The 25,935-nt window shown below is 51.4% G+C and overlaps 9 protein-coding genes across 9 annotated transcripts; 2 read left to right on the top strand and 7 right to left on the bottom strand.

The window, feature by feature from the left end:
• Nucleotides 1-97: 97 nt before the first annotated feature.
• Nucleotides 98-2,472, bottom strand: BKA67DRAFT_214300 (protein tyrosine phosphatase). Its single transcript, XM_046095519.1, has 4 exons — nucleotides 1,792-2,472; nucleotides 1,624-1,742; nucleotides 1,483-1,571; nucleotides 98-1,432 (listed from the first exon to the last, which is right to left on the bottom strand). Exons 1-4 carry the CDS (start codon nucleotides 2,309-2,311, stop codon nucleotides 166-168), a joined length of 1,995 nt encoding a protein of 664 aa, XP_045962673.1. The 5' UTR covers nucleotides 2,312-2,472; the 3' UTR covers nucleotides 98-165.
• A 1,054-nt stretch (nucleotides 2,473-3,526) lies between these two features.
• Nucleotides 3,527-5,427, bottom strand: BKA67DRAFT_214297 (tRNA-guanine transglycosylase family protein). The gene is made up of 2 exons (XM_046095518.1): nucleotides 5,096-5,427; nucleotides 3,527-5,049 (listed from the first exon to the last, which is right to left on the bottom strand). Exons 1-2 carry the CDS (start codon nucleotides 5,313-5,315, stop codon nucleotides 3,812-3,814), a joined length of 1,458 nt encoding a protein of 485 aa, XP_045962672.1. The 5' UTR covers nucleotides 5,316-5,427; the 3' UTR covers nucleotides 3,527-3,811.
• Nucleotides 5,428-6,471: 1,044 nt separating this feature from the next.
• BKA67DRAFT_513436 (uncharacterized protein) lies at nucleotides 6,472-8,478 on the top strand (the record flags this gene model as incomplete). The annotated part of the gene is made up of 1 exon (XM_046097566.1): nucleotides 6,472-8,478. One exon carries the CDS (start codon nucleotides 6,472-6,474, stop codon nucleotides 8,476-8,478), a length of 2,007 nt encoding a protein of 668 aa, XP_045962671.1.
• Nucleotides 8,479-8,626: 148 nt separating this feature from the next.
• On the bottom strand, nucleotides 8,627-9,595 carry BKA67DRAFT_656628 (uncharacterized protein; the record flags this gene model as incomplete). The annotated part of the gene is made up of 1 exon (XM_046106972.1): nucleotides 8,627-9,595. One exon carries the CDS (start codon nucleotides 9,593-9,595, stop codon nucleotides 8,627-8,629), a length of 969 nt encoding a protein of 322 aa, XP_045962670.1.
• On the bottom strand, nucleotides 9,283-10,385 carry BKA67DRAFT_689574 (uncharacterized protein). The gene has a single exon (XM_046109102.1). It carries the CDS (start codon nucleotides 10,190-10,192, stop codon nucleotides 9,719-9,721), a length of 474 nt encoding a protein of 157 aa, XP_045962669.1. The 5' UTR covers nucleotides 10,193-10,385; the 3' UTR covers nucleotides 9,283-9,718.
• A 2,584-nt stretch (nucleotides 10,386-12,969) lies between these two features.
• Nucleotides 12,970-14,116, top strand: BKA67DRAFT_214248 (uncharacterized protein). Its single transcript, XM_046095517.1, has 2 exons — nucleotides 12,970-14,014; nucleotides 14,100-14,116. Exon 1 carries the CDS (start codon nucleotides 13,156-13,158, stop codon nucleotides 13,918-13,920), a length of 765 nt encoding a protein of 254 aa, XP_045962668.1. The 5' UTR covers nucleotides 12,970-13,155; the 3' UTR covers nucleotides 13,921-14,014; nucleotides 14,100-14,116.
• Nucleotides 14,117-15,405: 1,289 nt separating this feature from the next.
• On the bottom strand, nucleotides 15,406-16,248 carry BKA67DRAFT_493726 (uncharacterized protein; the record flags this gene model as incomplete). The annotated part of the gene is made up of 1 exon (XM_046097011.1): nucleotides 15,406-16,248. A coding segment is annotated over one exon (843 nt), but the record flags the coding sequence as incomplete, so codon positions are not given.
• A 2,703-nt stretch (nucleotides 16,249-18,951) lies between these two features.
• BKA67DRAFT_591420 (mitochondrial nicotinamide nucleotide transhydrogenase-like protein) lies at nucleotides 18,952-22,590 on the bottom strand (the record flags this gene model as incomplete). Its single annotated transcript, XM_046104714.1, has 7 exons — nucleotides 18,952-18,983; nucleotides 19,035-19,109; nucleotides 19,165-20,535; nucleotides 20,586-20,738; nucleotides 20,789-21,238; nucleotides 21,289-22,413; nucleotides 22,491-22,590. The coding sequence occupies 7 exons, from the start codon at nucleotides 22,588-22,590 to the stop codon at nucleotides 18,952-18,954; spliced, it is 3,306 nt and encodes a 1,101-aa protein (XP_045962666.1).
• A 1,107-nt stretch (nucleotides 22,591-23,697) lies between these two features.
• BKA67DRAFT_533584 (uncharacterized protein) lies at nucleotides 23,698-25,356 on the bottom strand (the record flags this gene model as incomplete). The annotated part of the gene is made up of 3 exons (XM_046099726.1): nucleotides 23,698-24,958; nucleotides 25,019-25,064; nucleotides 25,263-25,356. 3 exons carry the CDS (start codon nucleotides 25,354-25,356, stop codon nucleotides 23,698-23,700), a joined length of 1,401 nt encoding a protein of 466 aa, XP_045962665.1.
• Between the last annotated feature and the right edge of the window lie 579 nt (nucleotides 25,357-25,935).

The following is a 25,935-nucleotide window of genomic DNA, read 5'->3' as shown; positions in this document are numbered from 1 at the left end:
AAGGCGGCGGAGCGTTTGCGTGTAGTTTAGTTAGTGTGAAATACCTGTTAGGTCGGTGGTAACATTAATTCTTCTCTACACTGCTTTCTACAAATCGTGTGGTATTAAGTATGTACATATAATTTCTATTAAACCCGTTACTTGTCGTTTCGTCGCCTCCGTGGTCTATTTCTGGCAAGATCCACCCTCGTTAGCGTCCGGCCGCGCAAGACCCAGGCAGTTGGCCATCTTGTAGAATATGTCGATGTTACCATACACGCCGCCGAAAGTCTCCTGGCAAGGACCCATGGCGAAGAGCGCGACGTCGGTCAGTGAGTGCACACCCTGGGCCTCGTTGGTAGGCAGAGTACCGTTGACGACGAAGCCGTCGGGGTTGTCCTTGGGGTTGACGAAGTAGTCGTTGGATGCGAAACCAGTGACGTTCGTCGCCGGCGTGCGAGGAGTAGAGTTGCTGACACGGTAGTTCTCGCGGTGGTCAGGGTTCGCACCGAAACCGGCGGCGATGGCGTATCTGGGGTCCCAGTTGACGGGGAAATTGGGGCCCGTGTTGTAGCTGATGCCGGGCTTCTCGACGGTGTACTGAGACAAGCCCGAGTTCTGGTAGACACCGACGGCGCGGCGCTTCTCGCGGGCCGTGTCCTGCTCGGATAGGTACTTGGTGTCTACGCCACCGAAGACATCGAAACCGTGACCGTGATCGGCAGTGACAATGATGAGAGTGCTCTCGAGCTCGCCAATCTCCCTCAGGTGGTCAACTGTGGCACGGACCGTGTCGTCAAGCTCAAGCAGATCACCAAGAGCACGGTCGTAATCCAATGTGTGCATCTGCTTGTCAATGGAAGCAGCCTCGGACATGAGGAAGAACCCCTTGTCGCCGCTACGCTCGTGTAGAATGTCAATAGCCTTGAGAGTCATCTCCTTCAGGCCTGGAAGGTCCAGGGCGGGGGCCTTTGCACCATTCGGGTCGTTGCTAAAGCTCTTAAGGTTGTCTGTCAGGACGTTGCGGTCCAGCCAGACTGGCAGGTTGGATTTACAGAAGACACCGAGAGCCTTTTCAGTGTTGGACAGGCTGGCGAGACTGGTCTTGTTCTGGGCAATTGTGTAGTTGGCCTCGGCGAAAGCGGCGTAATAATCCTTGCCCTGGTAAGATCCAGAGCCGGGAAGGAACTGCTCAGCGCCACCTCCGAAGTAGACGTCCGGACCGCCGTGGTCAGTCCATGTATAGTTGGTCACCGAGTTGAGAGCCTGGTCGATCAAGGGACCGTAGGCATATCGGGAACGGGTGTGAGCAGTGAGGGCGATCGGCGTAGCATCAGCCAGGAAGGCGGTTGAGACAGCGCCCCAAGAGGATCCCCAAATTCGCTTCAGAAGCTCGATGATGGTCTCAACTTTGGGATCATCATACAAGTCAGGCGAGGAGTCCGCGTAGACACTAAACATGATTAGTACCACAATTTCAATGCTGTGTTAGGTATGACTCACCCCATAGCATTGACTGTAGACTTGTGACCAGAGTAGAGAGCCGAGGCGGAGTTAGCACTGTCAGTAATGAAACTGTCAATAGAGTGAGTCTGCAGATCATGTTAGCTCGTTAGTTTCAACAGGTAGCGCGCTTCACGGTACCATCTGGTGACCAACGACGGGAAACTTGTCCAACTGCAGGGTCGACTGGTATTTTCCATTGATGCTCTTGTGGCCTAGCAGACGAGCGGCAGTGATCATATTCGTCGTCATGCCATCACCTACGAACATTTAGCGATATATCCAGTCATTGGGAATGTGTAGACATACCGATAAATAGAATGACGTTCTTGGCCTTCTTTGATGTCGCCAGTGGGCGGACCACCCATTCAGCAGTAGTAGTCTCGCCGCCATAGTAGTGCAGGGTAACCGTGTAAGTACCAGGCTCGTACAAGGCCAATCGTCTGTAGATCTTGGATGCGACATTCACGACGGAGGGAGTCTTGAGGTCCTCTGCGTACAAGTCCTCAAACCACTTGAAGGTCCACTTCTCGATCTTGGGTTCCTCAACGCTGAAGAACTCGGTGATGCTCTTCGCCTCGCCGCCCTCCTTCGTGATGCTTACGGTGAACTCTTCATCGGGCACGCCACCGTTGAATGCTTCAGAGCCATTGACAGGGGCGTGAACCTCGAGACGCAGGTCGAAATACTGGCCGGGAAGAAAATCCTGCTGGTCGGGAGGGAGCACGCAGCCAAGCGTGGGGCAGGTACCGAGGCGTTGGTAGTACTGAGCCGAAACAGCACTTAGTGAAGCTGCTAGCACGGCAGCTGAGGCTAGTCGGCTGAACATCTTGACTATATATGACCAATTGAGCTCCAATTGGTCGTAAGATCAGAGATAGATCGAGCTGGACGAAGAGAAAGGACCTTGAGGGCAGGTTCGGTTTTTTATGCAGGTCAGTGTGCTCATTATATAGCAAGGGGGAGATCTACATGCAGTACGATGTGAAAAACTTCTGGCTGCGCGGAATCATTTCTAAATCGAGCCACTCGATTGTGCTGGAACCAATCGTGTTCCGTACCGATAGTACAGAGAAGCACAGCGGCGGGCTCATAGCTCAGCTCATGCATGGAATATTGCCCAGATAGAAGCCTGCAAGCAGGCAATAGATATGCTTTCGGCTTCATACCGCAGGAATCAGTGCACTTTTCGAGCGCACGTGTTGACGCGAAATTACGCCTCCAATATGAGAGGGAAAGGCGTCCTGAATGCCAAGTCGCCCTACATGCAGCCAAGCATTGGAATCAAAGAGGCCGACAACCTTGTAATGGAATGAGTGGCATTCGACCAGTATGCATGTCCATTGGCTTTCACATTTCGCGTCATTGAGGCCTCGATTCACACTCACGGTGGTTGTGGTTGGAGGGATACTGGAAAGAGAGTACGGCTAGGGATATATCGTATCTTGCTACATGTTCGCGAGAGGACGTTACTCAACATTCTGATGGAGCAAGACAGCAAGTGATGAAGCCAAAGTTGGGCCTTGGCGTTCGCCAACGTTTGCCAAGTCGATTGACTTCGGGAGGTCTAAATAACGTTCGCATTGCGGGGGTTGAGAGTGTTAAGCGACAACAACGTGCGCCGAGTTCTACTTATGATTGGCCAATTTGGTTCTGTTATTGTCTTGCTCCAGCTCAAAGGACCTGCCCGAGCGGGGCAAACGTCGTGTGGCTGGGTTTGCTTGGCATATACACATGCAGGCTGGAGACCTGGATCTGATCACCAACACTCACATCACAGAAGAGGACAAGCAAGATGCGTATGCGTGGCAGAAACTTGATGGACATATGAGGTATCTCATTTCCGATGATGGTCTCGAAGAAGCTCTCGTCGCATAGTTTGTCTGGAGCCTCGACACTTCTTAGAAACGAACACACTCAAGTATCGCATAGAACGAGAGATGGGTCAGTACTCTACAAACTTCAAAAAGCGTAGTCATAAACCCACGTGCTCGCTCATCAGAATCTAGCCTAGCTGGGTGACAAGAAGGCGAGCACGTCCCGATAGTCTGGATCCGCTGCAGGCATCCGCAACCCGAACAGCACGGTTCCAGTGCAGTAGCTGTGAACTGCGTACTGCGGACGACGTACATAGTATTGACCAGCACGTGCATAGTTCTTTGGGACTTTGGTGCGTCACTTGATGAGCTAAACCTCACGACAGAACTCGACCTTACACGGGCCGTGTAAGGGCGGCGGAGACCACCAGCGTTGTAATTGTGCTCGTGGCCGTGGCCGGGAAGTTCAAAACCCATCATGAGGAAGAATTGGCCGAGTCCATGGTCGGGCATCAAGCGCTCTTTTCTATTTCGGCAAAACCTTTCTCATTCAACTCTTCAGCAGTTGCTTCGGGGATCAGCGGAGTTTCGGCTCCCAGCGATGCGGCCCCTGTCACGGCTAGGCCAGCAGCCTCACCTGCCAGCGCCTGATCACCACCTGTGTCGCCTTTATATGCTCGCCATGGGGCTTCGTTGTATTTGGGCTGTGCAGCTTCGGACTTAAAGTGATACCCTCGGGTCCGTGGGCGCTCTCCTGTGCTATGTGGGAGCTCTGGGTCGTAAGCACGAGCAAAGTCTTGGACTTTCTGGTCGAATGATTCATCGGCAAGGGCAGAGCGGACACCGTCGAAAAACTTGGTCATTACGCGGTGGTTGTGAATCTGAAGCAATGTCCACGACAACATTTCTCTAGCATCCAGAAGATGGCAGATAAACGCACGATGATGTTTAGTGCATGTGTAACAGTCGCAGCCTTCCACCAGCGGCGTCACGGACGTCTGGTGCTCCTTTGACCACAAGTTTATCCCAAGCGGTTTGACATTGCCAGCTTGCGCCGGCGATGGAGGGAAGCAGAAAGTCAATGCAGTGCCCTCATCCGATATTCCGTTCAGAACAGGAAGGGCAAAAATGTCTATGCCTAGCTGGATCTGTCGCAGAATTTGATGGGGAGACGATGGCGAGTCCATTGATAGCCGTGCTAGAGATGCTAATGGAGCATGTCGCTGCAGGTCGGGTAAGATATTGACATCGTAGACTGCAAGACCGGAAAGCTTTGGAGCATGGTCTTCGGACAGGCGATTTAGGTATTCCCATTGCATCGCATACTCAACGGGAAGTGTCGGAGCAAAGATCTCAATGCCCAATGGCTTCAAGGCGTTGTCACAATCAAGTATCTGGAAGAAACCTTCAACCCATTCGTCGGTTCGTTCCAGCATTCTACGCAAACGTTTGTGGCTGCGCGTCCCCTTGTCGAATGTTAGATCTGCCATGGGAATGACTATATCTGGCTTGAGTGTGAGAACAGCCTTGCAATACCGCTCAATTTCTAAACTCTGAAAGCCAGTAGAAGTAAAGACGGAAAGATGCTTGGCTCCGTTTCCCATTGGGGCCGCGACAGCTGGATATCTACGAGCACCTAAAATGGTGATGATCTCGGTGGGCAGAGCTGTGTATGAGTGAAGGCGCCTACCGCCGTCTTCTGGGGTTGCATAGATTGCTGGCGAATCCCTCTTGATGGACCTTTCTATGACTGATTGGTCAGCGGAAGCTCTCGTCAAGACCCATGCGATACATACAGTCCTCGAGGGCCATATAAGCGCCGTGCACATTGGTATATTTGTTCAGGACATCGATAGTCAGATGAGGTATTGCGCCTCTGGACGAGATATCCACAAAGTTGGGCGTCTTGATCTGCTTCCGATGGGGCAGTGTCAGCGTTCCCAATCTCGCACCCGCTCCGTTGGCGGCTTTCAAGATCTTAAAGGCCATGTCATCTTTGTCATCCGCAGAACTCATGGTGGCCTTGGGATGAGGTGCGGAGTTGTGATAGCCCCTACCCAACAGGACAGAGGGGTTAAAACGAATTGGGGAAATAATGAATGATATGTTATATAGGCGTCCAGCGATCGGTAAGGAAGTCCCGAACGACTTCAGGTATTTCAGCACGAAGTAGATCAGCTTCGATGTCCTCACGGCGTGGGATCAGCAGGCAGTGCGAGCTGGCGGAAAGGAACCACAGAATTAATTTACTTTGGTCCCTGCGTGGTCTTTGGTGGGGTTCAAATGTTTATTTAGCAGGCTGAACGGCGGGGCACCCTCGCGATTCCTCGGTCGCGTCTGCCCCAAAGCTGCCTGAGACTCGGTAATCATGACTCTTATTATCATGCCGGGGCTCCTCGGGGGTCCTTGGAACATCCAAATGAACTTTTATACATCAATATTCCATAACATTATCGACACTCGCACACCTTGAATCCACAGGTACGGTTGGTAGCGGCTTGGACTCCATGTCATACAGAGTGCATGATGAGATCCGTAATCTAATTGGGGAACGAGCGGGCCAGGTACAAAGTATTATCATCTTCACACCCAGTGTGCGGATGAACTTGCAGCAGACATGGAAGACAGCTGAGAATGAATGATGGTGGGGACTCGATTTACGAGAGCCAATCAGTTCATGTCATGATGATTTCAACCACGCCGCTTAACTATGTCTTTTGTTACAGTAGCTTGCCTGCCTGCCCGGTTGCTTACCCGACATGTCCGTTTGAGACGTTCTGAATGTCTCGTCTCGTCCCCCGGTGACGGCGCAGGACAACACAACTGACACGCTCCATCCATCCCAACACCTTGCCGTTGATCGATCCAGTAGCCCTGACAAGCAGACTGCAGTGCAGGCTCTTGGTCTTGTTTGAACTTCTCGACATGCTCACTTAGGTTTCGACTCTTTTTGCTACAATCGCCACGCAACGCAGCGCATTGCTACGGGAGCATTGATTTGCCATCGCATCTGCGACTCGTCCGATCCTCCCGGCCTCGACCCAGCGACGGCCAAAACACCAGAACCACATCATCTTCTCGGTCTGTTTCACATCGACAAGTCGAGTAGACTAGGCATTCATCACATTGATTTCCCACAATTGTACCCTGGAAACCTAAGGGTCTCACCAACATGAGCGACCGGCAAGCAAAGAAGTCACCTGCTATTGTTCTCGAGACAGAGCGACCCGAAGCCAGTAGTTCCGAATCTCGCACCGAGTCCCTGCACCCGGACGCCCCCATAGACCAAGTCGGACATTTGGAAGTCGAGGAGGACGGAACGGTAACACCGCGCTTCATGCAGGATGAGGGCGCTTGGAAGAGATGGAAGTGGGTGCCATATCCCGTGAGGCGATTCGGCATCGCTGTTGCCAAATGGTCCAGCGGTCCGAAAGAGCCAACGGATTACAAGATCAAGCCCCTGTTCCCCGTCGTACAAGAAGCCCCTCTGGTGCTGCTCGACAAGTATTTGCCCAACCGCCGGCATCGTATATGGTTGTTCATGGGCTATGTTGCCATTTGGCTCCTGACCTTCTGTCTGGTCATGCGCCAGGGACTGAAGGCCTCGGAAATCGAGAGCTTCGGCACCCCCAGTGATGTTAGCTGTGGAACTACGTATTGGGTCTCTGGCAACCAGTGCGGCACGGACGGAAATGACTGCAGACCGTTTTCAGATGGAGGCTTCGCCTTCAAATGTCCCGCCAATTGCGCCAGCTACAAGGTTCTGAACCCCAGGGCCGTAGGTGACCAGGAAGTCGTCTACACACAGCTCATCGTCGGCGGCCCTGGCAGCTCGAGCAATACCACGAATGCCATCTACCGCGGCGACTCTTTCATATGCGGCGCGGGAATCCACGCAGGTGTCATCAGCAACAGCAAAGGAGGGTGTGGTGTCGTCAAGCTGATTGGACAGCAGTCTGATTTCGCCAGTTCCACGAGGAATGGCATCACGAGCACCGGCTTCACCTCGTACTTCCCACTCTCGTACACATTTGAGAATGGTATTGAGTGCGACTCCAAAGATGTTAGATGGCCATTGCTTGCCGTGTCGGTGACTTTCACAGCAGTCCTCGCACTGTTCACCTCGTCAGCTCCCGTCTTCTTCTTTTCTGTCTTTGTCGGCATCTTCTGGCAGGTTGGCATGGCCTCGGATGCCCCCTCGCACACTACAACCGCAGGTTTGTTCTCCAACATTCTTGGCAAGTTTCTGCCAGCCATGTTCTGCGCCTGGGTGATATACGACAAGATGGGCGTCAGAAGAACATTGAAGGGCCTAACTGCTCAGGTTGAAAAGACCGTTCTGTGGCTTGGGGGTTGCTGGGTGGGCGCGCTCACCAATTACACTTTCGATTTTATACCAATTCAGCGTCTGACGGGACACGACCTAGATCAACAGCCCGGCGCTAAGGCTGCTCTTGCCATGATCATCATTGTTCTTGCTGTCGTCGTGATATCGCAGGTTTGGTTCTTTCGGCAGGAAGGACGGCTGTTGAAGTACCTGAGGCTATATGCCTTGTTCATCCTTACCATCATAATTGCTTTGGTTCTGCCAGATCTCAGCCTCCGTATCCACCATTATATCTTGGCTCTTCTGCTTCTGCCAGGCACCAGCATGCAGACCCGCCCGTCCCTGCTCTATCAAGGCATCCTGGTTGGTTTTTTCATCAATGGGATTGCAAGATGGGGCTTCGATTCGGTATTGCAGACGTCATATGCGCTGCAGGGCGATGCGCAACTCGGCTCGCCGCTTCCAACACTCATCGAGCCGATAGTCAGCTTGGCTTCCAATGCATCGTCGGCTACTAATGCCACAATTGCTGCAGCCATTTCCACCATCACGTTCAACTGGCACTCGCCACCAGCACCGCAGTTTGACGGCATCAGCGTCCTCGTCAATGATGTTGAGCGTTTGAGGACCTACTTCGCCGACGTTGATGGCGAGGACAGCTTTACTTGGAAGCGGAGCGGTACACTGGCTTTGAACGAGTACTTTAGATTTGCCTGGATGCAGGGAAGTTCGACAATGGATTATACAAAAGCCGGTGTTTGGAATGCCGACGGATCATGGACGCAGATGGCTGATGGACCATCAAAGGTCAAAGCCCGGAGTCTGGATGGCGAGGCCCGATTGATGAGATAGAATGTCTATTCAATAAGATCACAATAGAGTCATCATACGCAGCACCATATTTTTTAACTCATGCTCGTTGTTTCTTCCAAGGTTGGATTTGTCCCGGATACAATACCGATATCGCAGTAGAATTTGCTGGCATTTCTTAACAATGTCTTCACAATCGTCCATTGCCCTTTTTCAGGGCCACTGAATTACCTTCACCAAGGTCCATATCCCCCGCAGGCTTGGCTTGATCTTCGTCAGATGAGCCCATGCCATCCGCTTCAATGCTGGAAGCGGGCGAGTCATCTGCACCTCTTTGTTCTACAGCAAATGACGCCTGTTGCTCGCGTAGTGGCTCGTAAGCAGGGCCAAGGCGTGCACCGATATCTTCCAGCTGCTGTCTTAAGTTCTGCGGCAGCCTTTCTTTGCTATAGACTTTGAAGATGCATCCCAGGGTGCCTTGGCTTGACAGATTTCCAAGGGAGTCGCGGCGTTCAAAGCCCGCCGGCCGAAAGTTGATCGTATAATCCGGATTGTTCTCAAATCCGGCCGTTGGTGGCTTGAAGGTATCGGGAACGGTGGCGTTGATGTTTCCAATCTGCACTTCGCCCCAGATTGTATCAAGAGCATCACCGCCAAGTGCAGCCTTGCGATCGCGGATATAAGGCGGGATATACCCAACGTGCGACTTCATAACCGTCGGCTCATATGGGCAATCTCCGAGTGCTGTGCCGTCGACCCATCCCATCTTCTTCAGGAAAGCGAAACCAATGACAAATATGTCAGCCGGCGACTCGTCTGTGCGATTGTCTGGCCAGTCTAGGCTCAACTTCTTCAAGCCTTCGTCTGTTTCATTGAAGTTCCAGGCGTTCATGACATATGGACGGTCTGGGTATTGCTTGTTGACGTCCAATCTTGCCTGTCGGTTACGGTTGAGGGCTCGAAGGTGTTCTGCTGACTTCCAGCCATCGTGCTCCTCTTGGTCTTCAACTCGAGGGTCTCGATTTGCACTTCCTAAGGCCAACAATGATGTCTCCGCCGGTGGGTTCGGAAACAGCCCTTTTCGCTTGAGGGCTCTCTTGGCGCGAGAGTTCAATGGCTTATCTGCTGGCAGTTGTCCCGTAGCCTCGAATGCTGCCATTATCACACGTGCTCTTTCTCTAGCGCCATCTCTGTGTTTATTCTTGGACATTTCAAGACCTTGCTTGGGTCTGAAATTAACTGGTGGTCGTACTGCTCAGCTCCAGTCAACTAACTCGATGTCTTAGCGCGGCCATCTCCACCAATTGATCTCCTTGCGGCTTTCCAGTCCGGGGTTGTACTGGTAGTTCGGGCGGATGAAACTGTTGCCAACTACCTCCGTGACTCTGTCATCTACCCCCAACTCGTCGTACCAGTCCTCGTCGCGCTTGTTGTGTACGGTTTGGTCGTACACAGCGACGTGGGCCTTGAACGCGTCCTTCTCGGCCACAAGTACTCGGTGTCCGATTGAGGTCTTGCCGACGCCCGATTGCTGCCTAGTCTCCTGCTTCCCTCGCATATTCTCCAGCAGCCTACTTCTGTCGTATGGCTCCTGGTGTCCTGCTGGTACGACGATTCCAGGATATGGACCGAAAAACACCACCGGATCTGCAGCATCAATCACGAGCCGCTTGTCTCTGGCGTCAGTGTGCCTTTGATAGTGAATCAATTGTCTCTCATCCTTGGTAAGGGTGCTTTTTGTGTTCGGTTTGGCCATTTTGGCAAATAAATGAGGGGAGCGTCGTTGAATGAATAGTATGGGTGTGCTTCAAAAGTTCATGCGCCCAGGCCAAAACAACATCGACGCGGGTATAGCTTAAATTTTCTTATCTAGCAAAAGGTGCAATTTGTGCCGTGCGCAAGAGCAGTCAAGTGCCCCACTCTGGATTGGGGCCAAGTCAAACATTTGGTCAATTCGTTCCTTCCCAGCTTGCCCAGTCTGGGTCGAGCCATTCGTCCTGAGTGATGATTGACACGTAGCACGGAAACACGCCTCGAGTAGAAACATATTGGTGTGTGTACTATCGGGGAAAAGTGCAAGATCTCTTACACATGTGTCGACGCCTTCATGATGACATTTGAAAAAGAAAAGAAAATATCAGTGGCATATATATTGTACATATGGCAACAGCGGGACTCAACAATGAACATGAAACCCCCACATCGGGGAAGACACTATGGCAGTATTGAAACCAAGGTACAAACTCGCGCTGGTTTAACTCAAGACCATTGCTGCTCGAAGTTCCGACGCGAGATTCGAAACCGCACGTGTAAGTTCCCATCTTCTCACTCCTTTTCCTATTTCCTTTCTGGCTTTTTCGCTAACATGGCTGGCTCTATTGAAGCGTATGTCTTTCCAGAATCTCTATACCAAAGCCTGGATTGTCAGATCTCATAGATACTGTAGTGAATTCAAAGTCAAATGCCTGTATTGTAGCCTGAAATACACTGCTTCCAGACTCCCATCGGCAGTCCATCGTTACTAAGTAGTAAAAACAAAGCCATGAGCATATCTTGAATGAACATATAGCAGTAGGAGACTGTGCTTTCAAGTAACATTTGGGTACGTACTACACAACATATAGATCAATATATGAAGCTATGGTCACGGGATCTATTGTTTCCACGATCTGAGCGGCAGAACTTGTTACAGCGACGATGAGTACCACGAACTAATGAATTAAATTTAATCTGCCACCAAGACCATCCTATTACATGTCTGTTTACAATAACTGTAGCTCACGATGTAGTCCGCTCCCCTGGGTTTGCCTTCGTGGCTTTTTCTTCTTTTCTTTTGCATCACAACAAGTTCTCAGTGTAGACCTTCATTTGGGCTTCATGTCTGTGTCCATGGGCGGCATCGGGGTCTGCTAACTCAGCGGTTTAGGGCGGATAACTAACAAGCATTGTCATGTCCTGTAGGAAGGCACGTCAGCGACCCCAGGAGTCTTTTTAGGTGAGTGCTTGCGATCCATGTGTCTTGATTATATGATTACATAAACTTTTCAGTTTATTCACGGCCAGGGATCTAGATTTGCAACCCTCTCCCACTGAAATCCGCGCTACTAAAGTAAAGCATGGCTTATAACTCTATTGTCGTTAATGCAGGAGTACTGCAATGCGTAGTCTAATTTACTTTTACTCAAAAGCATTTGTTTTCCGATATCCCGCAATGCTTACGAACTTGTGAGTGGCCTGGGAACTTGTGACTTGATCCTTTTTGTCATCTGTCACTTCCTGAACCTTCTTCCGGGTTCTGGGCGAATGGCAATGAGCGCAGACCCATCTGAATATGGCTTTGTGCTATGTGCTGGTATGGTATGATGTGTGAAGCAATAGTATTACTATTAGGCGCTCTGTAATTGGTTTTGATGGACACGTGACGTGGATAGTGATCAAAGGTAGGTTTATTAAGGGTACGGAACAGGGCCCTGAGAGCTATCCTCTGTTCGGCTGAAGGCTACCTACCCAAAGTGGTTGCCGCAGATGGGTATCTGAGGCACCCATCAGGTTTTTGCTCTGATTGGCTCCAAAGGCAGGGAAAGGAAAGCGGGGGCGGGACCATTGCTAGCTTTCGGTGGCCTACAACCACTGTATTATAACGATCTAATAGTACGATTTCGAAAGGAAGACCTACTATATTCTGATAATCATCGGACTGATGGACAAAGATGAATTCAAGCAGACCCCAACACCGCCGAGCAACCACGATCAATTCTGCGGTGGACTCATACAAATGAACGATTTCTGCCTTCGTCTCAATGCCAATGACCCTTCCCATATGGTATTGCGCTAAGGCCATCCGTCTGATGCTGAGATCCCTAGGTTACATCGTTATCTGTCAAACCAAATTACAATCTTACGATTCAAGCGTGGAACGTGCCGCGACTACCTGTTACAATGGGATAAAAGGCTCAGATGACAGATAGAGACAGCTACATAATCGATGATTTTTCCCCAGCCCTTGATTTGCCCATCAAGAGGACCATGAAATCTCATTCTGTCTCTTCTTCCTGAAATGGTCATTGTTGTTGCTCTATAGGGGGAAGACCTCTCCAGCGCACACTATCTGTGAGCGTTTGCGCCGTGGCCATGATTGTTGATGCTGCCCCCCCCCCCCGACGTATAGATGTGGACTGTCATCAACACGAGGAAAGTCTCCGTTTTTCGCACATTGGCACATCTCACTTTGTGAAACCTCAAGAAAGTCTCGACAATACTCAATTAATTTGTAGATGGTCGAAGTCCCCGACCTCTTCTGCCTCCAGCTTGCGGTCTCGCGGAACCAGGCAGACTGGGGTAGGTTAGTAAGTGTCTGGGTACTTTTCAACCACCTGCGCCCGCTACACACCTAATTCACCGATTAGACCTTGTCTAAGGATTCAACACAACATTTGGATCAGCCAATACAATTATTCTCCGATCCAGCAGTTGCAGATACGAGTATGCACGCCAAGGCAATCAATTTCGACTGTGCAGTGTCCTCACTCATGCTACAACAAGGTAGTATTGAGCAAAAGTTCACGCAGTTAGTGGTGAGATTTGTTAGGTATTTAAGCTCAGTGTAGTGCGCCGCATGCGCCCACGCTGGTATATCTGCATTGTACCGTCTCCCATCGTCGTATAAGTCAAGCACTTGTGGACGCGACGGCTTCGAGTTGCCATATCAAGGACTTTGTCATGCATCTTGGAAGCTTTGTCGCGCTCGGCCTCTGTGCACTTGCCAGTGCCGTCGCAATCTCGCCCGACACGACGGAACATGCACAGCGGAGCGCCTCTGGTTTCGTCTACGACAAGGCATACCGGATCCGCATCGCCAAGAACGCTGACTACGATGGTGTTTACGACAATGAATACTCACGTATCCTGCCGGGTCTACCGGACTCATTGTCACAAAAGTCGACTTGGTGGTTTGGGTACAAGTCGGCTGGAGTTCCTTACAAGAACATAGCGGTCGCCACGCGGGAGATGAGGCCCATCTTTTACGAGCAGAATATACATTTTCCAGGCGGCAGCGCCACCTGGCAGGCCTACACGGACCACGAGCGATGGTTCCGGCTGTCGTTCAAGGCGCAGTACCTTGACGAGTTCGACCCGGTTTATACCAAGGAGCACAATGTGTTCGTGAACCATGACGGAGATCTGGCGCTCGGCGCTCCGGCCCCCACGCAGCCCGTACCGTCGGTCTGGGGTCCCGCACCCGGGACTTGGCTCGTGTGTCAGCGCAAGTTTCGACTGCAGGATGTATTAGCAGTCCGTTTTGCTTATACCGTGCTGAACGAGACATTGACAGAGAATATTCCACATGGGTGCGTGCCGGTCAAACTCGAGTCCAGGTGTGCGCCGCTGGAGCCGCTGGTTCATAATAAGACTTGGAATCACGATGATCTCAACGAGAATCCTTGTGTCAGGGACGAATACAGCTTGCGGAAAAGGCTTTGGTAGTCTGATAGAGTCTATTTCGATGCTGTCGCTAGAATCATCTCCAGTACATTCATTTGAACCTAGCCTCTTGGCATTTGTACATATGTTGAATAAGGTAATATTTTATGCCACAATGGAGCGCTCGTGTGATTCGTCCCTTATTAGTCTCGACAAATCGACATGCTGACGATTTTTGAAAGAAATATATATATTCTTTGGAAGGAAAAAAATAACACGAGCGTCAACACTACGACTTGTCAATTCTACGAAGGCATATGCGCGGGAAATCCTTTTTATCTATGAAGCGTAAATCGCACCTTGAATGCTTGCTTTCTAGACAAACGAATGCAAGCCTCTACCGAGCCCGTTCAGGACTTCGACATGTAACGGATGATCACCGGTATCAAATGGTGGCATTTTGGGACCGGGAACGTTCGGAAGTCCAGTCCAGCCATCGCGACCATCTCATACGTAAGCGTCGAGGTACAGTGGCAAAGCTCTGCGTGCCATAAAAGTTCTACTTGATGTTTCTTCATGAGTCGACTTGTCAATTCTTGACCTGCCTAAAATAATGTCGAATAAAGAAGCCTCAACAAATGTCGCAGCACAACCGTCACGTTCCGCAGATGAATACGACAAAGAGTAAAATGGCCGAGAGGAGTGACAGATCCTGTTTGTTTATCACCGCAATGCAATAGTTGTTCGGTCACAATCGACCAAGCAGGATGAAACTGTCACGAAGCATGCACTATTGGTAGTCCTTCTGTTGGATTGAATCTAAGCAGAACCATTACTTCTTGTTTGAACAGCTATTCTGTATTGCATTAGTGGAAGCCTGTTGGTATCTTATTTTGGCCATTGCGAATTTTAATATGCGCCACTTGCCCCCGGTAGTACTGCCAAGAGCGTGAACGAAAAACAATTGCTCAAGACCCTATCCTGATCAACAGCATCAACAGGTCGAACCTACGCATATGGTATGAGTAATTGCTTCAAGCAATCATTCCCGTTTCAGATGCGAGCTACCATTATCAGCACAACGCGCATATCGATGCTAGATCATGTGACGAGACGCCCGACCAAGTCAACCCAGATTTTCGATGAGACAGCATCCGCCCTGTGAGACACCGACGTGGCATGGTGCCACGACATGAACTAGCACAACGACCCGGGTACACGACATGATCATGAAAGTCTAGCACGCGTGGCGTCGGCAGCTAATATGTTCTCTGCATATATCAAGACAAATACGTGCATCTAGCAAATGTTGAGGGTATTAGAATTAAATTAATTACATTCAATGGCGTCGGCCAACGCTCCGGGGGGTGTCTATGCCTTTTCGATCAAGTCATCTGTATGTACAAGATATTGAAACCTTATGTGACATGACCTAGACCGCCTCTTTTCTGGGCGCCCAGTCAAAACAAAGCAAGTTCAAGCCGCGCCTCCCAATGCCTCGAAGGAAAGAAAAACTGCAAATGAAACATCTGTCGTATGGACTTAGTATGTGTAGAGATAGCACATGGCGCCGTTCTGGGTATCAATAATGTCGGCGACGGTGACGTCAGGTCGCAGACCCTGGACGCTGATGACGGTGTCGAGGGTCAATGCGGTGCAGGGGCTGTTGTTGTCGATGCAGCCGTTGATCTGCGTCTTGCGGGAAGCATCACCGTTCTGCCATAACCAGAAGTTGCGGTCGATGAAGAGGTGGTGCAGGAAGAAGGTAGGGTCCTCTGGCGAGGCGGACACGTCGGCCATGACGGATCCGATACCGTTGTGGCCATAGGCGTGAGGGCCGAGCTCGGCGCAGTTTTCCATGTCGGGATAGTTGGTGCGCGAGTTGCAGGTGTTGACAAAGTCCTCGTTGCACTGGGAGGTCAGGGACTCGTCGACAGCGCGGGAGAGACAGTGGTCCTGGGAGCCCGTGCCGGGTCCAATGTGGGCGACGGTGTTGGCGAAGTAGCCATCGGTGATGCAAGTACCCTGACCGTTGGTGGCCGTAGGCAGAGTTCCGAAAAAGTCGGCCGTGAAGATGGAAGAGGCGGCAAAGTTGCCGGCGTCGAGAGTCTCATCCCACCAAGGGAAGGCTCTGTCGAAACCACACTCCTCCCTCATAATTTGCTCCAAAGTCCAGACATAGTATCTGTGCCAGAAAAGGAAAATGTTGTTGCCGTGAATGGTGTCTGTCATCATCTGATGCACGCGGACCAGGTCCTCATAGCGGTTTTGAGATGGAGGGAAGTTGCCAGACGATGGCGCATCGACCAGACATTTCAATGCGGCGGCAAAGGCATGTCTATCAGTGTCCGAGTAACTCCTCCACTCAAATCGTTGGTTAGGGTTGTCACAACTGACCGCCGCCGCAGATACGGTGTCGGCCGAATCGTCAACCGAAGAGATCTTAGACTCGCCGGGGGACGACGAAGACGATGACCCGCCGACTGTCAAAGAGTCGGCAATGGCACCAGCGACCTCCTTCAGGTCGTCTGACAGATCCTCGATGATCTTAGAGATGGTGCCGTTGTGCGACTTGAGAAACCCCGATTTTGCATCATCCAACGAGATCGTGCTGAACCATCCAAAGTTGTCGAGCGAAAGAGGATCCTTAGTGTCCCGCTTGGCAACGGTCTGCGGGAGCGCAGAAACCGCCGCAGCACCGCAGAGGGCGTACGATGACACTTTTGTGAACTTCATGATGTGTAAAGCGTCAAGGAAATCCGACGATCTGTGAAGGCGCTCCGGGAACACTGGAATGACGACAGAGTGTTCGAGGTGGACTAAAACGAGCGACAACGAAGATTATGAAGATCAACACGGAACTTTCGTTGAAGAAGACATGGTTACCTATGCGCGCGGAATTTTGCTATATAAAGGTGCTTGGCCACGAACATGGGCCAGGGGTTCGCTTGAACAGGGCGCCTTGGGGGAGCGTTGAAACTGTTCGTCCTAGCGTTGACGATTTGGTCCACATAAAGCGACGATTGTCATCTATCCAAGTTGCTTGGCTCCAAGACTTGGCTTGACCTGGTCAAGCCCTGCAGGCGCCATGCAGTAGATCGTGGCAGGTGATCTCAGCGAAGTTGAGTGCACGCCTTGACGCCTCGTATGGCTTATTCCCAGCGTGAAGAGACAAGGAGAACGTGGGGAGGATGCGCAAGGTGTGGTCCCTGACTAAGCTGCAAGCAGGTCGATCGGCAGTCCTTCCTCATCTTCGAGATCCTGGCAGGCACCGCATTTGGAAGTAAGGTTACACAGACGGCGGCCAATCAAAAGTCAGACAAGGTGCTAGGGAGTAATACTAAATACCAAATGGGGCTGGTAGCTGAGAGAGAAAGGTGTAGCTGTACGTGGATCCTAGGCTGTTGGACAAGGGTAGTTTTAAAACGAGCTGCCAAATACGATGACTTGCTCCTCTGTTCAATTACCCACCCCCGAGACTGCCGCATGCTACAGGCCAGAGGCTAAACAAAGCCGAACAACGAGCGTTTGTGGGCTGTGTGTGCGGCATACCACTGTGGGATTGCGGGTTCGCCAGTGACCTTGTCATTTAAGCAATACGGAATACAGATAAAGAGTTTGGCATGTTCGCAACAGGTGAATTGCATGTTTCGTATTTGGAGTTGAGCGTTAAGATGATCTTCAATTCTTGTCGCACGTAGCAATGTTTTAAGGTTGAGTGTTGGGCCCACGAGATCCGCCATGCTGAGACATGTCAAAATGAAAGACGGCGGAACGGCAGGACCGACAGAATGCCAGCGTGCCCCAAAACGTGCGTGTAATATGACTTTTGACCATGATGCAGCAACTCATGCAATTCATTTGTGTTCACCCCTCCAATGTGTTTCGAAGCATGCATGCTTGGTACATCAGAGGCGTTCGGGCAACTGGCGGTAACTGGTCGCGGCGGGGACCTTTTGAGTCATGAACCGAGCGACTAAGAGGATGAGACTTTGCAGCTGCAGGAGCGCGAATGTTGATCATGACCACATAAATAGAAATGTCGGAAAATCTTGGCATTACCCAAGCGACTGGCAAGCCAACCAGCCACGGCGTAACAACATGACATACATGCATGAGCTTTTTGGAGGGTTGAAATCGTCACCGGGGGAAAGCGCACTTCGATCCGACAAAAACCTGTTACACTCGGAACTCTGTTTATGTGCTGCTATCAGAAGGAAAAGAAAGCTTGCAGAAGCTCGGTTGAGCAACTCGGCACAGGTGGCATCTGCAGAAGCCTTGGCATCGCAACTCGTTAACTTAGGGAAGCAATTGACTTTACCCCCTGCATTAATTAATAGGACGCGATGAAATCTCTGCCATGAAACAAGCCTTTGCGACCAACTATACGGGTCGTATCGTCGCCGTATCAATTGAGTCGCTGCTTGATTTAAGCTATTTATCTTCGCCTTGTAACTACATTTGCCGCATGTTTGGCTAGCGACTTTACATGTGCATCTACGCTCGGCATTACGTATGTAGGCCAGGTTCAACCCACGATCGTGGCTGAACAGTATGATTCAGCACCGCCCAATTAAGCGCTTCGTGGTTTCGCAGCACTGCAGAGGAGAAGTGAGAGCATGACTCAATAAATGTAACCGACCAGCGTGATTGCTTTTGGCGGTTTGCTATTTACGGCCGACGTAGCCAATTAACCTATATGCAGGATGAGCCTCACAACAAATAATCCCATCCGCCATGACAGAAACTGAAATGAAAAATGCACCTCCGCGATATTGTAAATTAGTATGCAGATGCAAGGAAATCAGAAATGACGCAACTAAATGCTCAATCAATAGTGCACCAAGAGGACAATAGATCATAGCCACAACTAAAGTCAAAAACACCGAAACACGCCACTGCCAGCTGGCTCGCTCTTTAGCTTGACCTGCGTTGGTGCTACTATAAACAGCAAGCATCTACAAACCAATCGTACACAGGCTACAATCGCATAATGCTGGTCAGATGAAGTTTACGTGCAGTCAAATGCATTTCTAGAATGCAGGCTATGCACGGGATATGCTGGAATGTACGCATGCAGCTCTAGTTCTAGTTCTAGTTTCGAGATTCGATAGCGGCTTTGATGGCTATTCGAGTAATTAGTACCATGCTGGCTAGCAACTGCAAGAGAAACTCACCGTCGCATGTCATCTTGGCGTCTCCGAACAACATCTTGGTTCCGGGCATATAGAACATTGGGTTGGGCACGTCGGCTGGTCACATTGGTTAGTAAATGACGTGGATGTATAATTGAAGTGGTTGGCTCACCATAGCCAGAAGCCATACCCCGCTTCATCACAATGACCTGCTTCGCTTTCCAAGCGTGCAGCACTGGCATGCCGGCAATTGGACTACCCGGCTCAAGTGCTATGGGATTGACCGTATCGTTGGCGCCAATCACCAGCACAAGATCCGTGTCGGGAAAGTCGTCATTGATCTCATCCATTTCCAGGACGATGTCATATGGTACGCTCGCTTCAGCCAGCAGAACGTTACATTGGCCAGGCATGCGACCTGCAACAGGATGGATGGCGAACCGAACGTTGATGTTCTTTGCTCGTAATGTGTTGACTATCTCGCTTAAGGGGTATTGGGCTTTCGCCACCGCCATGCCGTAGCCGACGACTATGATGACGCTCTCCGCGTTTGTCAAGGCTTCCGCAGTATCTTCGACATTCGTCTGCGTGACCACGCCTTCGACCTTGAATTCGGTCTCTGCAGGCGCTGATATGCCTCCAAACAAAACGTTTGTCAAGGATCGATTCATGGCGACGCACATGATGTACGAAAGGATGGAACCAGATACGCCGATCAACGCACCTACTGACGTGAGCAGAGGATTGTCCAGCATAAAGCCTTCTGCGACAAGGGCGAAACCGCTATAGGCATTCAGGACGGTGATGACAACTGGCATGTCCGCACCACCGATGCCTGCCGTGGTTGTGAAGCCCTTCGCGAATGATAGGATGGTGTTCGCACTGAGCGCTATGGCAGCAATCATCGGAGATCCTGGGGCCATGGTAACGAACGCCCCCATGGTCGCTACGTTGGTTGCCAACATTCCAGAATTCAAAATGTGCCGCCCTGGCAGACGAAGAGGCCGAGAAGACATCTTCCCCGCAAGCTTCATGAAGGCGACGATGGAACCTGTAAAGGTGATACCGCCGATGAGTACACCTAGATATGCGGTGACAAGATGTAGAGTGGTGACATGAGACAAATCAGCCATAACGCTGCCGATACTAGTGAGCACTGCAGCCAGGCCAACCACGGAATGCAGCGCGGCAACTGTCTGCGGTAGATCCGTCGGTATGATTCGCCTACCAATCACAAATCCAATCACTGATCCAATCGTGGCAAGAGCACCAAATTGTGTCAGAACTTCTGGGGTAAAGCCAACTGCTAGTAGTGACGCAAGTATGCCGGAGCCAACACCTAGTATGCCAAGCAAGTTGCCCATCCGAGCCGTGGCTTGAGATGCTAGACCGGAGATAGAGCTGATGCAAAGCACAGAGCTGACAAGGTAGCCGGCCTGAACCAACCCTGCAGCACCAGTGGACGCAGCAGCCAGAAAACCACCGCCGAAGAGTGCGGCCGGGATCGCATAAAGCCACGGGTACTCAGGTGGGTCGGTAGGACCTGGTTGCTGTCAGCTTTTGTGAGTATGGGCAAACTTGAAGGAGACACACGTTTGAACATGTCCAGCATGCGCTTGGTCAGGACGAATCCACCGGAAACATTGACAAAGGCCAGCAAGACAGATGCCGCACCAAGTACCTGGGGAAATGTTTCGGGTACATAGCCTCCCCCCATCACGAAGAGTCCGCCAACGCCGACCATTCCTATTCGTAGTTAGCACATCAGCGCCAGAGAGGAGAAAGAAATGCCGTACCAGATATGGCATTAGTAACACTCATCAGAGGAGAATGAAGAGCGGGTGACACTCCCCACACTACACGATAACCGATCAACGAAGCCAGAGCAAAGGTGAACGCATTTGTCATGAAAAGCGGCCCGGTTGCTTTCCCCAGAGCCAATGCCGTTCCCATACCGAGCGTGACGCCTGTAACTTCGCGCGTGGTCTTTTGCAAAGGAGTCAAGGCAACCACTTCTGCCACCTTCGCCGTAGGTTTGGCTGCTGGGGGAGGGGGAGGGGCAGGCCTTGGAGCTGGCGGTAAGGCTTCGCCACGAAGAGTTACAATTGCACCACGAACGACCTCGTCTGACAGGTCAACTCCGTACGACTTGTCCTTTGGTGCCATGGATAACAGGAACTTCACTATGTTGTTCGAATAGAGCGTTGAAGATTGAGTTGGGAGCCTCGAAGGTAGATCAGTGTAACCTGAGCAGCTGTTAGCAACGTTCCGACTGTTCCAGCGTTTGGCGCCCTACCAATGATTCTGACATCCTTATATGTAACCAATTTACCCGGCACGGTCTTCTCTACGTTGCCTCCAGCTTCGGCCGCCAGATCTACGATGACAGAACCAGGCTTCATGATCTCAACCATAGACTTTGTGATGAGCTTCGGCGCAGGCTTTCCTGGAATGAGAGCAGTGGTGATGATGATGTCAACTTCTCGAGCCTGTTCAGTAAACAACTTCATTTCAGCGGCGATGAACTCTGGGGACATCTCTTTCGCGTAGCCTCCGGCTCCAGAACCATCTTCCTCGAGTGAGACCTCGATGAATTCGGCTCCGAGAGACTGAACCTGTTCACGAGCAGCAGACCTCGTGTCAAAACCACGGACAATCGCCCCCATTCGCCGGGCCGTGGCAATCGCGCTCAAGCCAGCGACGCCGGCACCAATCACGAGAACCTTGCAAGGAGGGATCTTGCCTGCTGCGGTAACCTGACCGGTCAAGAAACGGCCAAAGACGTTGGAAGCTTCTAACACAGCTTTGTATCCGGCAATATTCGCCATTGAGCTCAAGGCGTCAAAGACCTGTGCTCGTGAGATGCGAGGAATCATGTCCATGGCGAACGCCGTGACCTTACGAGCAGCCAGGCGGTCAACCAAATCCTTGTTCTGAGCAGGCTGCAGGAAGGAGATGACTGTCGCGCCCTCCTTTAGACGATCGATCTCGGTGATGTTTGGACCACGCACTTTCAACACGATATCAGCAGCAGTCCACACACCGCCAGCCTCCACCAAGGTGGCGCCGGCACTTTCGTATGCCTCGTCAAGGAAGTCGGCCTGTGCACCAGCACCACGCTCAACGACGACGTTGCCAAAACCCTTCTTCCTCAGAAGAGCAACATTTTGAGGCGTCAGCGCAACCCGACGCTCATTGGCGTACGTCTCGCGGGGCACACCAATAGTGAGTTCGGTATAGGGCGTGGTTGGCGGCTCTACAACCGTCGAGTAGGCGGTGGTAGGGATTATGCGGGATACCGGTGATGCAGGCTGACCGCTTCCACGCTTTCTCGCTGCAGGTAACACAACCGATTTCTTAATGGTAGTGCTGTGCCATTGCTTTTGGCAGGCGATGACAGGTCCCGCGATTGGCTGTGAAGCTGGAGGCGTGCTTTAGCATGAGATACGGCGCGCGCAGGAAATGAAGCCAGCTCAAAAAGAAAGCGCGGTGACAAACCTAAAATGCGCGACAGTGCAGCTCGTGCGAGCTGGTCGCCTGTTCGCGAGCAGCCGCCATTAGCAGCCAAGGCTGGCCGCAAGATTGGCCGGCATATCATGTTTGGAGAAGGACACGAGCTCTCTGTCTAACTTAGACGACAAATCCGATCATCGAAGTAATCCGTCATTTGCAACCCAGTTCCCAGCCGACAAGACAGAAAGCCAACATAAACTCATGTAATGTGGACGGGAGAAAACATCGGGAAGTCGACACCAGGCGGGGAAAGTACGAATCGCCCTCGCCTTCAACGGGATGGAGGGACCCTGAACTTACGTGCGCGATTCCCCTCCTTCCCCTTGGCGCCTGTAAGGGATATTAACGACAAGACGCGGAAGCCCGTGTCACAGATTTGGCTGTCCTTATTCAACCACGAATTAGATCATGCTATGGTCTTCCCAGGCGTATTACTGATTGGTTCGGGAAGGTCACGGCCGAGTATTGGCAAACAATGGCCACCCACACCACGCCATCTTTCGATGGCATGCAAGCGCATGTTCTCTGCCCTGCTTGCTGCCCTTGGTGAAGTCGAGAACAAAGAGGCTGTGGGGCAGACGGCCCGCGTCCAGCGTCTGTCAAGCGTCTCCTTTCGAGCGGAGACTGCTATAAAGTGCGGAGAAGTGGATTTGGCGGGCACCAATGGGTTTTCAACTCCTTACCAAAGACCAGCATCTGATAAAAAGCCCCCCTGCTGAAACGCTTCCGGTTCATCCTGTGCGCTTGTGTCCAAGCTTCTAAGTCAGGTGAGGTACATAGGTCATGTCGCAGTCGCCATGTGGAAAAGTCACTTCCAGAAATTGGAGACGTCCATCGGAGAATCCATCAATATTTCACAGTGATGCTTGAGGTCAACAACCTGAGGATGCTGATGCACTAGTTGCCTAGCGCCTCGGGTCCAGAGTAGACTAGACTAGACAACTTTAATTTGGAATCGGCATATTCTGACTGTTGGAACTCCACAGCATGGAACAGAAAGGTGTTCAATCCAGCCTTCGAAGCGTCATCCGGATTTAGGTTCTCAGTTCATCAAACGCTCGATCACGGCCCATCCAATGCCATTGGACGATCTCAGATCTTGACGCATACGGATGAGACAACGAAGACACCTGATACATGCTGACGCAAATCTACCTTGGAGCAGCTCGGGGTGACAGCTGCCGTGATGTTTTTACAGAGGCGAACTGATTATTTTCCGATTTGGTCTCTTGCCCTGCTTAGCCGACCCATACCATGTGGAGTACCACAGACTACCATCAACTTCGTCGTAGAACATATCGAATCTGTTCCCATGGACATCGTGTATCGCCATTGACGAGCTCGATGCCTCCTCTCGAGTCATTCTCTGCCGCTGGTTAGGGCACATCGATATCCACCATGAACTCCAGTCCCAGCCAGACTCTTTGGTCAGCTCACGGTCAATTTGAGCAATGCATCCGTCGGCGATTCGAGAGAAGAGGCTCCCCGAAGAGAGAGAATGACCATGTGTAACGTGCTCAAGTCCCGATCTTTCGTCAATTGAAACCCACTCCTCCGACCAACTGCCGTTGTACATCTTTTGCCAAACCTGCCCGTTGCACACGACTAAGACTTCGGCCAAGTCAACACCGGTGGCCATGATGTTAGGATAGCCAAGCTCTTTTCCGAGGCACGTCCGCGGAACACCGAGGCTCTCCCACTTTTGAGGCCGGTGGTATGAACCGTGGAATGAAGAGGCGTATTGATACTGTCCGTCTTTGAGGGCAGCAACATGGATCGGTCTCAAACTGTTGTAGGCAACAGCGTTGTCCACAGAAACCTCTCCTGTGAAACCACTACCAATGACTACCCACTCATCCCAGATAGGCGATGGGACGAGCCCCGCTAAGGAGGTTCGCCAGAGCTCGCCACCTTCGTTGACGACGTAGACATCGATGGCGCTGCTCACACTGACGCTTACTGTAGGCTGGTAGACGAATCTGCCACCCAAGCTTCGCCAGCCCTGTTCGTCCTCCCACATGCCTACCCATGTGCCCTCTTGTAGACTCCTTTTGTATATACTATACATCAGATGGCCGGTGGATGCCTCTATGGCGAATGCAACATGCAACATACTGCCAGATGTATCGGCCGTCGCGATGACCGGTGTCGTGAGAAATTTGGGAGACTCGAATATCTTCCACTGGGTCTGGGATTCTATTTCCCTCCTTGAAAGCGTGCCGTTGCTGCTTAGAGACCATAACCAGGCTTGATATTTCCCGAAGCCGAGATCGACAGACATGACACTCAGGCCGTGTTCCGGGCCCCCTCTAAGCGCGGTGATGGGCGCAGTTCCATTTATGGGCACAGTCGAAGGATTGGGTCTTGGGGTGCTGGAACTCGATGTGAACCCAGAGGCCGCCGAAGCCGAGTGTAGTCCTGGGTCCTCAGATACAGGCGACGAAGTTGTGAAGCTAAATAAAAAAGCCAGTCGGTTATAATGCTCATGGCCTTTCTGTTCATGAACAACTTACAGTGCTCCCAGGGATTGCTTGGCAGGGTCGCCGTGCAACGCGACGGCTACAACGAGAAGGAAGCAGACAGCCGACCATGCTAAGCCTTTGCGCCATCTACGTACCAAAGATCTTCTTTCGTCGACTCTCGGCAGGTTTCCTCCGAAACCGTTTGAACCGTGTCATTTGGGTCGCATGGCTTCAAGCATAGCAATTCCTTCAATTGGTGTCACCTTCTCCTCGACTATATCAAAAAGCAGCTCACACTCTTTTTCGTCGTCGCCTATGTCGGCCTGCGCCAACTCGCAGTCGCCGATCAACGGCTCTGCCTCCTCTTGGTATCTGGCATCGTGAGACATTTCCGGCGGCTACCTGTGTCTTTCGCTGAAGTCGGGCGTTTTCAAGAGGCTCAACTTTTGAAATGATAAACGTTGGAGCCTAATACATACTGTAATAATCAGCAAGGTTGATGAAGAGTCACTTCTTATCGCAGTGGACTAATAGTTAGGCCCTTCTATTCTTCTTGTCTGCAAGATGACAGAAAGGATCCCACAGAGCATGACGCTGTCCTGATCGGCTTGGCGATTGTCTACACGACCTTGGCATAGGGAATAGCGAAGCTTGATTGGTGGTTCATGCGAGCATTGCTGGGTCAATCCGAAATTGCAGCAGGCTAGTAACCTAGTCTACGGATCCGTAGTAATGTTAGAGCTACTCGGACTGACCCAGCGTTGTCGCCGTCGCGATTCGATGGAAACATCGAAGATTGAATTTCATCACCACCCTTACTTCTGCCGGTTTCTATAGGTAGTGTAAGTGTTTGGCCCATAGCGACCACATGTTGTGTACGCTGATCAAGGTGGTCAAAAACGCTAACCTGCTCTAGTAGGGAGCTTGGGAGGGCAAGAAACCACTACGGCAGGGCAGTTACTATGGGT

The sequence above is a fragment of the Truncatella angustata genome (genome assembly GCF_020726525.1).
Source record: "Truncatella angustata strain MPI-SDFR-AT-0073 chromosome Unknown BKA67scaffold_2, whole genome shotgun sequence".
Taxonomy (NCBI): domain Eukaryota; kingdom Fungi; phylum Ascomycota; class Sordariomycetes; order Amphisphaeriales; family Sporocadaceae; genus Truncatella; species Truncatella angustata.
Note: the sequence above shows the minus strand (reverse complement) of the source record. Positions and strands in the feature narration are given on the sequence as shown.

Coding starts and splice junctions, on each gene's coding strand:
- BKA67DRAFT_689574 (XM_046109102.1), bottom strand. CDS start 10,192: ATGGCCAAACCGAACACAAAAAGCACCCTTACCAAGGATGAGAGACAA.
- BKA67DRAFT_214300 (XM_046095519.1), bottom strand. CDS start 2,311: ATGTTCAGCCGACTAGCCTCAGCTGCCGTGCTAGCAGCTTCACTAAGT. Junction 1,743..1,791: donor GAACGTCATTCTATTTATCG/GTATGTCTACAC, acceptor AAATGTTCGTAG/GTGATGGCATGACGACGAAT. Junction 1,433..1,482: donor TCTACAGTCAATGCTATGGG/GTGAGTCATACC, acceptor AATCATGTTTAG/TGTCTACGCGGACTCCTCGC.
- BKA67DRAFT_214297 (XM_046095518.1), bottom strand. CDS start 5,315: ATGAGTTCTGCGGATGACAAAGATGACATGGCCTTTAAGATCTTGAAA. Junction 5,050..5,095: donor TTATATGGCCCTCGAGGACT/GTATGTATCGCA, acceptor CTGACCAATCAG/TCATAGAAAGGTCCATCAAG.
- BKA67DRAFT_214248 (XM_046095517.1), top strand. CDS start 13,156: ATGCATCTTGGAAGCTTTGTCGCGCTCGGCCTCTGTGCACTTGCCAGT.